At 55.5% G+C, this 13,929-nt stretch overlaps 1 protein-coding gene across 1 annotated transcript; it reads left to right on the top strand.

Moving 5' to 3' along the window:
* The first annotated feature begins 11,189 nt into the window (after window positions 1–11,189).
* Window positions 11,190–12,521, top strand: POU4F3 (POU class 4 homeobox 3). The gene is made up of 2 exons (XM_016202905.2): window positions 11,190–11,309; window positions 11,625–12,521. Exons 1-2 carry the CDS (start codon window positions 11,190–11,192, stop codon window positions 12,519–12,521), a joined length of 1,017 nt encoding a protein of 338 aa, XP_016058391.1.
* The last annotated feature ends 1,408 nt before the right edge of the window (window positions 12,522–13,929 follow it).

Here is a 13,929-nt window from a genome sequence, read left to right as displayed (position 1 = left end):
ATTCTTACTCCTTACGGTAAATACACACCTCCCCCCACTTGGAAAAGGTTTAGCCTCTATTTTGTCCATTCCTCCTGCTGTCTTTAAGTCCAGGCCCCCCGCCTCAGCCCCCTTCCCTTTGCCGAAGCTGAAACGAGCCCCAGTGGGGTTTACACTTGATCTGTCCTGCCCGTGATCCCAGGGCCTCTTTCGCCGTGAAAGGACTCATGTTGTGGAGGCTGCAGTGTTGTGGGCTGGTCAGGTAACTTCTGTTACTTAGCAACTTTCTCCTGCTTTGTTAAGTTGGGCTGTTCAATCTCCTTAATGAATTAAGAGCATCGGGCCAGGTAATTGATGCCTGGACGTTTAGCTCATGAATAATTGACTGTCTGGGTAATCCTAGATCCATTTCCTCGATCAGATTGTACAGTGGAACAGTCATGTCATAGCCAGTGTCGAGTGTTTTTGTGTGTGTGTGTTTTTTTTTTGGTTGGTTTTTTGTCTTCATTGGTTTTATGATGTCAGAAATCTGCTTCCTTGACCCGAAGGCTCGGGTGAACAGTGGAAGCAGTGACCCTCCCAGAGCTTGGACACGCTTCCTCTCCCTGTGCGAGAGCTCGGCATTGCCCCTGCAGGCTGGGCTTAGAAAAGTTTCAGCCCTTCTCGCGTTATCTTTTCGGGTATCTTTTCCCACATACATCGGGAAGGCAATGTGGCCCGAAGGGGAGGAGGGAGCTGGGGGTTGGATTTCCTGGCCAACGCCAATCACTGGCTCTGCAGCTCCAGGCCACCGTTAGCTCGTCTGACTTACTTATTCATTGATGCATTCATTCAGCACACATTTGGAGCATGTCCTGTGTTCCAGCCTCTGGAGATTCCACGGAGGGCAAGGTTGACCTTGTCTGCTGTCGTGGAGTTTACATTCTAGTGAAAGCACGTGGGTAGTGACTACATAAACAAGCATACGTTTCAAACAGGGGCAAGTACTAGGTATAAAAATTAAAATGTGGCAATGGGATAGAAAGTGACTGATGGGGGGATGGGGTGGATGGAAATAATTTTGATTGGGTGGTTAGGGAAGGTCAGGGAAGTCCTCTCTGACGAGGGGACATTTGAGCTAAGAACTGAAACACAAGAAAGATCCATCAGATGAAGAAAATTCCAGATAGGGGAACAGGAAGGCAAAGGTCCTGAGATGGGAATGGGCTTAGCATGTCCGAGGGCCACGGGGCCGAGAGTGGAATGACGGGGAACACAGTACAAGGTGAGGTTGATGCCCACATTGGACACTCGCCTTGGATCCTTTCCAAGACCATAAAAACCCCGTGTGGCCTCCCCTTGGCCATGGGAGTCTGAATGAGGAGGTATAGATGGAGCTAAACTTCTCAAAATATATGCCAAATCAAGAACACAGGCAGTGCCACTCTTTGTATTTGAAAATCAGATGTTATCACCACCCAGCCGAGGCCAGCTCGCTCATTCCATGCACATTTATTGAGCTCCGGGCAGTGCTCGCGATCCCGGGTGGAGAGAAGTGACTAAGGCCAAGTCCCTGCCCTCACCAAGCTCACGTTCCATTAGCAGAATAGACGAGAAACTAATAAGCGAAGTACAGCTCTAAGGTACATAAGAAGATGAGTGTTAGGGAGACAAATAAAGCAGAAGAGGGGCACTGACATGGGGGTGGGGTGAGGTAGTTGACATGTATATGGTCAGGGAAGGCTTCGCTCACACCTGAGCTGACCCCCGAGGAGGTGCCACGCAAGTCTGGGGGGCCGCATTCCGGCCAGAGGGAACAGGAGACTATAGCTTTTTTTCTAGAAAACCTCCCTGCCAACAGCCTGCCTCCAGCCCAGATTGTGTCCCCTTTTATGAGACTTTTATCAAAATATCCCTTTGATATTAAACCTACATAAAACGTCCCCCTGCGCTTTGGAATGAAGCACACGTTTCTTACCAGGGCTTATTCAGTCTCATTCGATCCCTTCCCCTCTCCAAACTCATCTCCCAAGTTTCCTCTTGTTTCATCGGCTCCGGACACAGTAGCCTTGCTCCTGGTCTTTGAACACGCAAAGGGATTCCCGGGGTGGAGAGCAGCACTTACTGTTCCCTCTGCCCAGAAACTCTTCCCAGAGGCGGTCATGGGGCTGGTTCCTTCTCATTCGGGTCTTAGCAAGCAGCTGGAGAAGGCTCCTCTGACCCCCCCGAGCCCTCTGGCCCTTCCCTGTGGCTCACAACCAGGAGGACTCACCACTCTCCGAGGATGCAGTCATTTCCTTCTGCACCGGAGCTGGCCCATTGTGTGTCATTTTGTCATTTTTGGACCAAAAGGAGGTAATAAATGTGACATGAAATGAAATGACAGGGTACCCACCTGCCATACTGTGAAGCTTACAGCCCTTTAGAGGGTGGCATTCATTTCCAGGTCCTTCTGTTTACACCAGACCTGACTGAAAATTTTAAAAGACTGTTGCAAATGCTTGCAGAACGCTCTAACGCTGCTCAGGAAGTAGGACACAAGAGCAGAAGAAAGGAATGGGCCGCCATTCTCACGGAAAGAAAAAAGTGTCTGAAAAAGCAGTACAGAAACTTCCAGGTTCTCTAGGTTCCTGACCAACTAGAACGTGAATGCTGAACCCAATGATAGGGCCAGACCCCATTTGTTATATTTTAAAAATTGTTTGATAAATATAATAATTATAGGTAAATATACCTGGGAAGAAGTGGAAGGGGGTAATTTTGTTTATAGTATTTTGTTTTGTTGTTTGTAAAGTGATGAATTTTAGTGAAGAGAAGGCACTGTCTGTAAAATTCTTCCGGACTGATGTATTAAAATATGTCAATGGCAAGGTCAAATTTATGTCCAAAGCTGAAATAATCTTTTACCCCAGTTCACCAAAATGGGTTGAACCAGATAGAAGGTCCTGGAAAGTAAGGTCACCACCACTACCACCACCAACAGCACCAACGTCACTCCCCTTCCAGGTCCCATAAATGAATCCACTACATCAAAGTATCTCAATGTCCCAGGATGCCAGCTCTATTAGCTGTGTTTGGGGCCAGAAAACAAGCTAAAAAACTCCCACAAAAACACATATATACATATATGTATACACACACACACACACTCATCCTACAGCTCAAATTTAATGGTGGTGTAAATAGGGGAGTGTGTAAGTTTCTTTTAAACCCGTTTTGGTGGTGCATTATCAGAGTGTGGGAAATGAAAGAGCTTTAAAAAGGGAGCTGGATAGTTTCTCCTAGGTAAGAAATGCCTGCCTTTGGTCCCCCCAAGGAAGAGTGTGCTTGGATGGGGAAGGCTCTCTCTGCCCTAGACCCAAACAGAAGGCTGCTCCACAAGGCCCTGCTGGGAGGAACCCCATGAAAAAAGCCGGCCAAGGGGGCTGCATTTTGTGCCCCAGCCTGTCCACGCCCAGCCCACTAGGTAAGCACACCCTCTCCTCATTTCCAAAGGTTCAGCTCCATGAGTCATCACAGTTGTTTCCAGTTGGATTTTTTTTCCCCTTTTCAAGTTCAGGAGACCCATCAATTATTTAGGGCTGGGTGGTGATCTCAGGCGGCAACACCTCTGTAGGTCTGTGTGGCGTTTCTGAAGGGAAACCATCTGGCCTTCCTTAACTTGTTCATCCCTGGGCTTCTCTCCTGCCTGTAGGTGTGGTGGCCACAGACAGAGCCAAAACCATCAATATTTCACAGCTTTAATTAAAGTAAGCCGAGATCCGCCGGCCTCTCAACTGGTTCCTTTTCCAAAACAAGCGCAGGCCGGGCATGGGGCATGTAAGCAGGGGCGCAGAGAGAGGAAAGGGAGTTTGGCTAAGTCGGGGGGAGGGCAGGGAGGGGAGCCCAGGATTTCATTTATGAGGGCGAGTTGTAAACCGGCCAGGGTGGAAATGCTGGCTGCGGGCGGGAAAGAGGGAAGGGTGCTGCCTCTTGGGCTCCCCTTTGACCTTTCAGAAAGGGACTAGAAGTAGGGCAGCTGGAACCGTAACCCGAGTTCGAGTTCGGGCCGTGTCCACCGGCCTAATATGAATTATGTCTGGGGTCCCAGCAAAGGCTTCACAACCACGGGGCCGGGGCAGGGGCTGGGGAGGGAGGAGGTAGGTGGGGGTCTCCACACTGCTTCCGCCCCTTCCCAAAAGGCCCCCAAGTGCCCAGGCCCGCGCCGTCCAGCCCTGCGGGCAGGGGAGCCGGGAGCCCTGCGATTTATACGTCTATTAATTACCTCCAGCATGGAAGAACTGCCTATAAATACAGTGGCACTTTAGATAAAACTTTCATGCAGCTATTTAGATCCTTTAAAATATAAATGATTTCCTCTAAATTTTTTATCATAAATCAGGGCATGGAGCTAGGCAATAAGACGCCGATTTCCCCCCCGATGGGAGCAGAGCCTCCACTGGTTTCCCCTCTTTCCTTTTCTTCTCTGCTTTTTCATCTTGTCTTTTTCTTTCATTTTCTTGTTTTTAATTTACAGAGGCTGGTTAATGGCTCCATTTCTCTTTGCTGCTCCAGGGCTTAAGGGGGATGTGAACAGGTGGCAGGGAGTTTCTCCCCTTTCTCCTGGGGGCTGCCCGGTGTGTGTGTGTGGGGGGGGGGGCTGTGGCCTCTAGCAGCAGAGCTGAGTTCAAATCCCATCCCTGCCACTTATTCCTGTGTGGCTTCAAGGAACACACTTAACGTCTCGGAGCCTCAGCACTCCCGTCTGCGAAACAGGTAATAACAGCACCTACTCCACAGGGCTGCATGGCGCCAGGCAGAGTAAGAGCTCGGGAAACAACGAGCTGTGCACTGGCGGGCAAGTTACATCACCTCTCTGAGCCTCGGTTTCCTTATCTGTCTGTAAAGAAAAGGAGGAGAAATCATGTCCACTCCTAGGAAGTTACTGACTCAGACAACACAGGCGCTCGGCTCCCTGAGGCAGGAGCCACGGAGCCCTTGTGGACTCCTGGATCCTCAGACCTCGCCTGCGCCTGGCACAGAGGAAGGACTCAGCCAGCGGCCAACGAGCACCTGAAGCAACCGCCCCTGCTCCGCTGGCAGAGCCCCCTGCCAACCGGCAGAACTTGGCTTCCACGGACGATGATGGATGTGGCCCCTACCCCTTTCCCAGATCTCCACTTATGAACCTTGGCACAGCCATGCTGGCAGGGCCCGGGAGCCTGCCAACCTTGTAGTGATGAGGAAACTGAGGCCCAGAGCCCCTGAGTGACGTGCCCAGGGTCACGTAGCAGGTTAGCTACATGTCCATGTTTGAACCCAGACTTCCCAGGCTCTCTCCACCGTCTTCCCAACCAAGCTGGCTGGGGAAGAGAAACGGCCTCAGCCTTTGGCCATGGAAGAGATGCCAACCAACTAGGCCACATGGGGCTCGACTCTAGGACTTGGAGCTCTAAGACGCCCATGAACTGGAGCAGAAGGCGGCGAAACCAATCCTCATGTGCCAAGAAAAGGACCTTGCCTTTACTGAGCCCGGATTCTGGAGGGTAAGCACAGAGCTGCTGCTGACCCAAGTCTTCTTAAGTCTAGAACTCAAAGGTGAAGACACGAGGGACCCCCACTGACGGCGGAGGCAGGAGTGTGAAAAAGCCAGGCAGCGACTGCAGGAGGTCCTTGGGATGTCTCCTGGGCAATGGCACCTCTAAGGCAAATACTGACCCCGATTTTCCATGAAGCGGTAGACTAAGCCCGGAACTCTTGGGGCCTTTGTCTTCCTCCGTGGACCACTGACCCCCAGCCCCGCACAGCCGCCAGAAGTAGACGCACACGCTATTGCCGTCCTGGTAAAACATGCCGGTGGCTCCCCACTCTCCATGGAGCAACGCCCCAGCCCTGCAGAATCCAAGGCCCACCTTCGGACTCTGTCCTTTCCGACATCCGCAAGCCCCTCGCCACAGGCCCACCGCCCCAGCCTTCCTGCTCCTCCCAGATCGCCCACGCGCGCCCCCATCTCAGGGCTTCCACTCTTACTGCTCCCTCGTCTTTGTTTCATCCTTCCGGCCTTGACTCAAGGGTCACTCCTTTTTCTACCCACAGGTCATCCTGGTTTTTTCCTCTGCAACAGCTATCACTACTGGAGGGTATCTTTTTTTATTGCTCACCTTCTGCTTAAGCATCATTTGGAGGGGAGTAGAGGGTAAGTGGGAGTAGGGGTGTCTGTCTGATTGCACCTGAATTCCTGTTTCCTATCAGAGCGACTGCCACATAGTAGGCGCTCAGTAAATGTGTTCAGTGAATAAACATGATGGAGAAGGGTCCTTGGAATTCTCCTGGCCCTGGCCTCTCATTTTTCAGATGAGGAAACTGAGGCCTTGCGGGGTCCCGGCCCTGCCTGGAGCCATGCTGCCCGAATGCTTGTGTTCAGCCCTACCCCTGGGGATGGGGAGGGCTCCTGGCGCGTGCCGATCCCCCATGGATGCTTGGCCTGGGGCTCCTGAGTCCCTCTGGGCATCTCGGATCGTCTGAGTCCGCGTAGACAATGCAAGGCGAGCGGCCGACAGGCGAGTCCGGCAGCAGCTGCGCAGGCGGCAGGTACATGTGAGAAGTTTGTGAAAGGAGATGAGAGAAAGGGAGAGGAAGGCCAGGCCGGCGGCCGCGAACACCTGGCCAGGCAGCCCCGCCAGCTGCCTCCCGCGATGGCATCTTGAGTTCGGCCGTCCTATCGGGCCATCTCCCATTCCACCCCTCTTCCCCCTCCCCAGCACTCTGAGTGGGGCTTGGCCACGGATGGAATGGAGGTGGGAGGGAGCAGTCGCTGGCTTCTCCAAGTGGCCACCTCCGGAAGCATGCCTGGAGCAGAGCCAGCCTCTGAGCCCCTGGAAGCCAGGCCTTCTTGCCTTGTGGGAGAGAAATAAAATCGGCTCAGTCCACTTCCTCAGTCCCTGAGCTTGGGGGGGGGGGGGCCTTGAAATTGGTGCTAGCTCAGGATGTTAGTTAAGATAAACCTGGGTTCCAGTCCTCACTCTAACATGCTTAACTGTGTGGCCTTGGGCAAGTCAGTCTCCATGTGCCTCAGTTTTCTCATCTGTAAAATGGGAATAATATTATCAACCTCACAGGCTCGATGTGGGGACTCAGTGTACAATACCGCTAGTGCTCATAGCCCGGAGCTTGGCCCTCAGGAGCCACTCTGTAGGTGGCTCTTCTTGTCAGTACCATCACAGGTGAGAACCCTGGGGAGGACATTACTCATGCCTGCATTCATTCAACACGAAGTACTGTGTTAAGCTCCTACGTGATGCCGAGCCTCAGACATGGCACCGGAGACACAGGGCCTGATGGGACTCATCCTCGAAGAAGTCCCAGGGTCTTTCAAGGAGCAGATACCACAAAACAGCACGTTCTTACTAAGAGATAGTGGGAAACGATGCAGAAACACTCCAAGAAGGAAAACTGCCCCTTTGAGTCCAAATCACCTAAATGTGAATCTCAGATGTGCATTAAAAATCATCTTAGTCCTTGTGGTCAAAATCTCTGTGATCCTGTGATGCCATATTTACAATTAAAATACACTGCACATGCACCCACGTGCACAACCCCCCCCCCCCCCCCCCCCCCGTATAGGCCAAACGAAGTCTGTCTGGTCCAAGTAAGAACCACATGGGCATTTATCCAAGCGACACTGAGGGGGCATTTTCTTAATTCTACAATCATCCCAGAATACCTACTGACAGCTGGGTCCTGTGATCGGTTCTGTAGGTAGAGCGCACACTGTTTCAGGGGCTCAGAGTCTAGTGGGGACATGAAATTGCCACATGTAAGTGAAATCAGGACACAAAGCACCACATCCTCCGGAAGGACCAGCCCTGTGGGGATGCTGAGGCAGGGGGCAGAGGCATTTTCCTGGTGGCCAATTGCATTTTGATTGCGATTTAATTACAATGAATTAAATTCGTTCAGTCATTTAAGGTAAGGGTGGGGGCCTGTGCTCTCCAGTTTACCACAGTCCCAATCTTTCTTTTTACGTGCCCAGCTAATTTATTTTACTGGACTTGCCCCTAACAGAATTTAAGTTTGCAAATCCTGTAAGTGTAGAGAATCTTATCAACTGCCTTCTACAGCTCTCCTTCCCATTGCTTTCTGTATGGTCTCCTCCTTTCTTCTCTAGTCTGTTATCTCCAGGGCCTTCTCAGAAAGACTGGTCCCTAAGGATGGGTGTCATCTTACTGCTGGCCGCCTAGAGCTGCTAGGAGCCCTTCTCAAAAGGGCGAATGGGAGAAACACAGGGAACCCAGGTTGCCAGATGCAAGCTTGGGTTTTGATTTGTGGTCCTAGTGCCTTGGGATGCTGGAGTGGAGGCTGATGAACTGAAGGTCAGCCTTGGAGGCCTACGGGGGGCCAGCTGGTTTTGCTCTGTCTCTGACCCCTGCCTGACCTCAACCCTGGCAAGTATCTCCCAGGCCCCTTAGGGAACAATGCAGAGAAGGGTGGATGTGGATGGGCCTTTCCCTCTGTTTCTGGAGGTTCAGCATCACAGCCAACTGAGGTATTAAGGAGTGAGTGTGGGTCTCAAGGCACCAGGGCTGGGCTAGTTACAGACCCTTCTCCCTGGAGGGTTCACTATTCCCAGCTTCCCTTCCCCTTTTCTCTTTTGGCTTTCGGCAGAAAACAAGAATGAATGGTCCTAAATGCTGGTGAGTGATTAAATGACGCTGCATTCAGTTTCTGGGGAGTTGAGTGTCCCTGGAGAGAAGCTCTGACTTGCTCAAAGTGTGTTTCACTTAAATTAACCAGAACGATAGTCTGTTGCTTGAGCTGAAGCACTTAGTCCCGCCCTCTCCTTGTGGGATAGACCCAGTTTTAGAATGCTTTCCAAAACCCAGCCCTCCTGAGACCCATGGCTCAGGAGCATATTCTATATATCAAGAATCCCACCAGCCTTGCGCCTGTGCCTTCTGCACGGATCTGCACCCCTCCCCGGCGGTGCAAGCTTCCAGTCCGTTTTCTGACTGCAGTGGACTTCAGACTGGTGACCCTGTGAGGGTCGGGAAGGAGCCTGATTCACTGGGTGTCCAGCCCTCTGCCTGGGGTCAGGCGCAGCTGGGGCTGGATGAATGGAGGAGACCAAGGATCCAGTTTGCGCCTTGCCCACCGGCCATTCTCCAGGGAGATGACCCAGGCCACCCCCACCCCAAAATGCTTTCTCATCACGTTGAAGGGGGGAAGAGAGGGACACTCACTCCATGACTTCGGAGTGCCAGGCAGTGTGCCAAATGCTTATCCCAGTGTGTTCCTCACAGCCATCAGTGGCGGAGAAACTATTATCTCCACTTCACAGATGAGGAAACTGTAGTACAGAGACACGGAGATGGGGCCCGGCCTCCCAGCCGGCAAGAGGCAGAGGCGCTTAGTGTCCCGGGGCAGGGCCTGTGCGCAAAGCACCGCGTGGTGGGAGGTTTGCTGAGCTCCTGCTCCGCGCTCTCCTTTCTCCGTCAGCGCCGACCGTCTTCGCCAGGACCCGAGAAGGCAAACGCGAGTGCAAGTCCCACTTCAGAGCCCGGGTACCCCCATGGGGCTCAGAAAGGTTCAGCAGGAGGGACTCTATTGACCTCTGGCACCTGGGTGGAACCGGGGCGAGGGCTCGGACGCGGAGCAGGATTGGGGAGACGCAAGGATGGGAAGCCGGGATGGTGGCAGGCCTAAGGGGTGGCCCCCTCCAACACCCCGCCCCCCACCACGTTAACCCCTGGGAAACCCGGCCCACGCTGCTCAGCCCGCAGGCTGCGCAGGTCTTGGAAACCCCAGGGCCTGCGCCCCGGCCTCCGCGACTCGGGCGCAGCTGGGCGCTCAGGGCTTCTCCCTGAACCTGGTTCTGCTCTCTCTGGAGGGCGCGCGGCCGCAGTCCCAGGATCCCCCATCCATTATTCACGATGTTTACTAGCGCAGGGAAGGAGAGGAGAGGAGGGAAGGCGAGGGGGTGAGGGCAGAGGGGAGGCGGCGCGGGCAGGGCTCACCCCGAGCCCTTCCCTGCCGAAACTTCCGAGAGGAAGGCTTAGTAGGTGGGTGGTTAAGAGCCTGGGAAGCCCGACGTGGGCGCCTGGCACACAGTAAGCCACCAGGAAACATTTCGTGGCATGGAGAACGGAAGGAGCGCGCGAATGAATGGCTCTGTTCTCAACCAGTCCTGTGGTTTTGGGCCAATTACTCAACCCCTCTGACCCCCGTTTTCCGCATCCGTAAAACGGGGTGACGGTACCTACTCCATAGGGTGTGAGGACCCCACGAGTTAACTCTCTGAGTTGCGCAGCACACATTAGGAGCTCGACCGCGGGAGCTATTGTTGGGGGGCTGGGGCGTGTAGGCGCTGGCGGCCCAGCAGAGGTGCCCAAGGACTCGCGCTCTCAGGAGGCCGCGGGCTGGCGGGTTGAGGGGCGGGGAAGGGGCCAAGTCGTCTTAAGCAAAGGCCAGAGAGGCGAGCGTGGGGGGGGGGGGAGCCACCGGCCTCCTGGACTGGGCAGGCCGGCACCCCCACCCCCACCCCGCCGGGCAGCGGGGCCGGGAGTCGCCGGGGGCTCTTTGTGGCGGCCCCTCACCCTTCCCGGAGCCCGTCTGGGGGCTCGGAGGCGCCTCTGAGCTGCGCCGCGGGGCCGGACTCCAGTGGACGGCTCGGGCGTGGGGCCAGGAGCGCCCTGGAAATGGGCAGTTTGGCGGCAGCCGGTCCGACAAAGTGTGTGTGTGTGTGTGTGTGTGTGTGTGTGTGTAGGGGGTGGGGGCGCACGGAGTAGGGTAAGCTTCTGGGCCCCGCGCTGCCCTTCCCAGATCTGGGCAGTGCGAGCTGGGGCAGGACGCAGAGGTCTGGGACTTAGGAGGACGGGGCCGGGAGGTCGGCCGGGCGGGATGCGGCGGGGCGGGGCGGGGCGGGCGCGGGGAGGCCCGGCCGGGCCGGGGTATAAATGCGCGGCGGGGGCGGCCGCGGCGGGCGCAGAGCTGCGCGCGGAGAGCGGCTGCCCGGCCGGCCCGGCCTCTCCCGCGGCCCCCGCGAGCCCCGGGCGCGCGAGCACGCTGCGCGCTCCCGGGCCCTTCCTGGCAGGCGGCTTGTAAGATGAGCGAAGGAGCAGGTGGGGGAGAGGGGAGGCCGCGAGCGGGAGGGCGAGGGGAGCGCGGGCGCTGAGCGCCGCTCACTTGGAGCGCGGCGAGCGAGCGAGACGAGCCCGATCCATGTCCCTCGCTGCCTCCCTGCCAGGCGCGCGAAGATGATGGCCATGAACGCCAAGCAGCCTTTCGGCATGCACCCGGTGCTTCAAGAACCCAAATTCTCCAGCCTGCACTCCGGCTCCGAGGCCATGCGCCGCGTCTGCCTCCCAGCCCCGCAGGTAAGTCGCGGGGCATAATTACCGCTCTAAGGCACATTTTTTGACAGGCACTCGCTTCATGTTTTTTTCATGTAGCCCGGCACAATCGCGGCCGTCTGAACCCCTCTCTCGTCTCCCCCGCGCTCTCTCCGGGCGCACGCTCTCCCTCATTCATGCCTCTGATCCACACGTCTGTTCCAGCAGAGCCTCTGTCTCCGTATTAATTTTTATGACCTGGGCTTTGAGGAGAGGCAATCTCGGTTGCTTGAAAATGTGTTTTAATCCTGAGTTGACAGTATTCCCCACTGACCGTGCCGTGCGCCTTCTCGCTTGCAGCTGCAGGGTAATATATTTGGAAGCTTTGATGAGAGCCTGCTGGCACGCGCCGAAGCTCTGGCGGCGGTGGACATCGTCTCCCACGGCAAGAACCATCCGTTCAAGCCCGACGCCACCTACCATACCATGAGCAGCGTGCCCTGCACGTCCACTTCGTCCACCGTGCCCATCTCCCACCCGGCCGCGCTCACCTCGCACCCGCACCACGCGGTGCACCAGGGCCTCGAGGGCGACCTGCTGGAGCACATCTCGCCCACGCTGAGCGTCAGCGGCTTGGGCGCCCCCGAGCACTCGGTGATGCCCGCGCAGATCCACCCGCACCACCTGGGCGCCATGGGCCACCTGCACCAGGCCATGGGCATGAGCCACCCGCACGCCGTGGCGCCGCACAGCGCCATGCCCGCGTGCCTCAGCGACGTGGAGTCGGACCCGCGGGAGCTGGAGGCCTTCGCCGAGCGCTTCAAGCAGCGGCGCATCAAGTTGGGGGTGACTCAAGCGGACGTGGGCGCGGCTCTCGCCAACCTCAAGATCCCGGGCGTCGGCTCGCTCAGCCAGAGCACCATCTGCAGGTTCGAGTCGCTCACTCTCTCGCACAACAACATGATAGCTCTGAAGCCGGTGCTCCAGGCCTGGCTGGAGGAAGCCGAGGCCGCCTACCGAGAGAAAAACAGCAAGCCCGAGCTCTTCAACGGCAGCGAGCGGAAGCGCAAACGCACGTCCATCGCCGCGCCCGAGAAGCGCTCCCTCGAGGCCTACTTCGCCATTCAGCCGCGGCCCTCGTCCGAGAAGATCGCGGCCATCGCGGAGAAACTGGACCTTAAAAAGAACGTGGTGAGGGTCTGGTTCTGCAACCAGAGACAGAAACAGAAACGAATGAAGTACTCGGCTGTGCACTGACTGCGGCGGGGCGCAGCGTCCGGGGGCCGGGAAAGCTGGGTCCGTCCCGGGGGGGGGGGACGGTGATGGGGGACTCCAGGACGTTTTCTGGCAGGTCAGGCTCTCTTCCCCGAAGCCACAGACTTTCCCCTTTATCCCACCTGGTTGTCCCCCGGCCTTCTCTTTCTCTCTTTTCCATTCTACTCTCACCAGAAAAGTTTGGGCGCTAAGGAAAAAGTCATGAAGGGCAGGCCCGGAGGGACTCTGTGCTGTCCGCGGTGCTGAAAATCTCCCCCGCGCGCTGGACTGCGCGACCTCAGGGCGGGAGCCCAAACGCAGGGGACAGCGCATTGGCCCGACCACACGACTCTGCGGTGAAGGGGACACTTTGTTCAACGCGATGAGGCAAGGGGTGAAGGGATGGGAAGGAAGTGATAAATAATAATGCAGAGTCTAACTGGGGCACAAACATGTATTGGAGATTTATTTAGAGTATATAAAATCATGTATGTTTCCAAAGGATAGCCTTATACTCCCTTCCCCGCATACATTTTTATCGATTTCAGTCTTTGGTTTGCTGTAAATTCTCTAAGGTAGCATGGATTAGTTCAGGGAAATTGTGCGGGGAGTCTGGGGCTCCGGAGCGGTTCTCCAGGTAGGGTGGACTCCAGAAAAGGGCCCACATCCTGGGATCGCGCAGCTGTTTGCAAGCAGCGGCGGACACCTGCTTTGGCCCATCCTGTCCTATCTGCTGGTAATTACCACCTGCCGGAGGGCCGGGGGTTGGTGGTGTTCCCCACGGACTGAGTTCTCTCGGACCCCTGCTCGCTCATCCAACGAGACTCCCAGCGCACCGTAGAGGCGGCTGCTCGGAAGTAACTGTAACTTCTCCGAATCATATGCAAGTCCTTGCAACACGTTTAACCTCGTTGCTCTTTTATTGTTACTGTTAACATCGTTGTTTCCTATTATTTATTCAACGTTGCTTCTTTCCATTCCCCCTTATATGGGTGCCTCTCGGTGGAGATTCACTTATGGTTTTGGGTGGAAAGAGGGGCCCACCGGCCTGCCTGGGTCCTTCTCACCCCACTCCCTCCAGCCCCCCGTCACATTTTGTCTTTCGTTGTTTCATGTAATTTGCGTGTTGCTGTGTGATCTTTGGTCTCATTCTCCGAGTAGATACCAATAAAATATTAAGTTTTCTTCTCTCTTTAGCCCTTGATTAACTTCTAAAATAAATGCTTTATTTTTCAACCCGAATCGCAGTGCTTTTTTTTTTTTCCTCAGAGGCTGAGGAGTACTTGTTTGGGAAAGGATTTAAAAGTGAGAGAGCCCAGAGGGGCTGGCTGTCCCTTCCAGGCAGGCCAGCCTCCCGCCATCTAGTCTTCTTTCTGCTCTCCCCCGGCAGCCTCAGCCTTCCTCCCCATCT

Source organism: Miniopterus natalensis, chromosome 4 (assembly GCF_054644295.1).
Source record: "Miniopterus natalensis isolate mMinNat1 chromosome 4, mMinNat1.hap1, whole genome shotgun sequence".
Classification (NCBI taxonomy): Eukaryota; Metazoa; Chordata; class Mammalia; order Chiroptera; family Miniopteridae; genus Miniopterus; species Miniopterus natalensis.
This window is presented reverse-complemented; position numbering and strand designations above follow the sequence as displayed.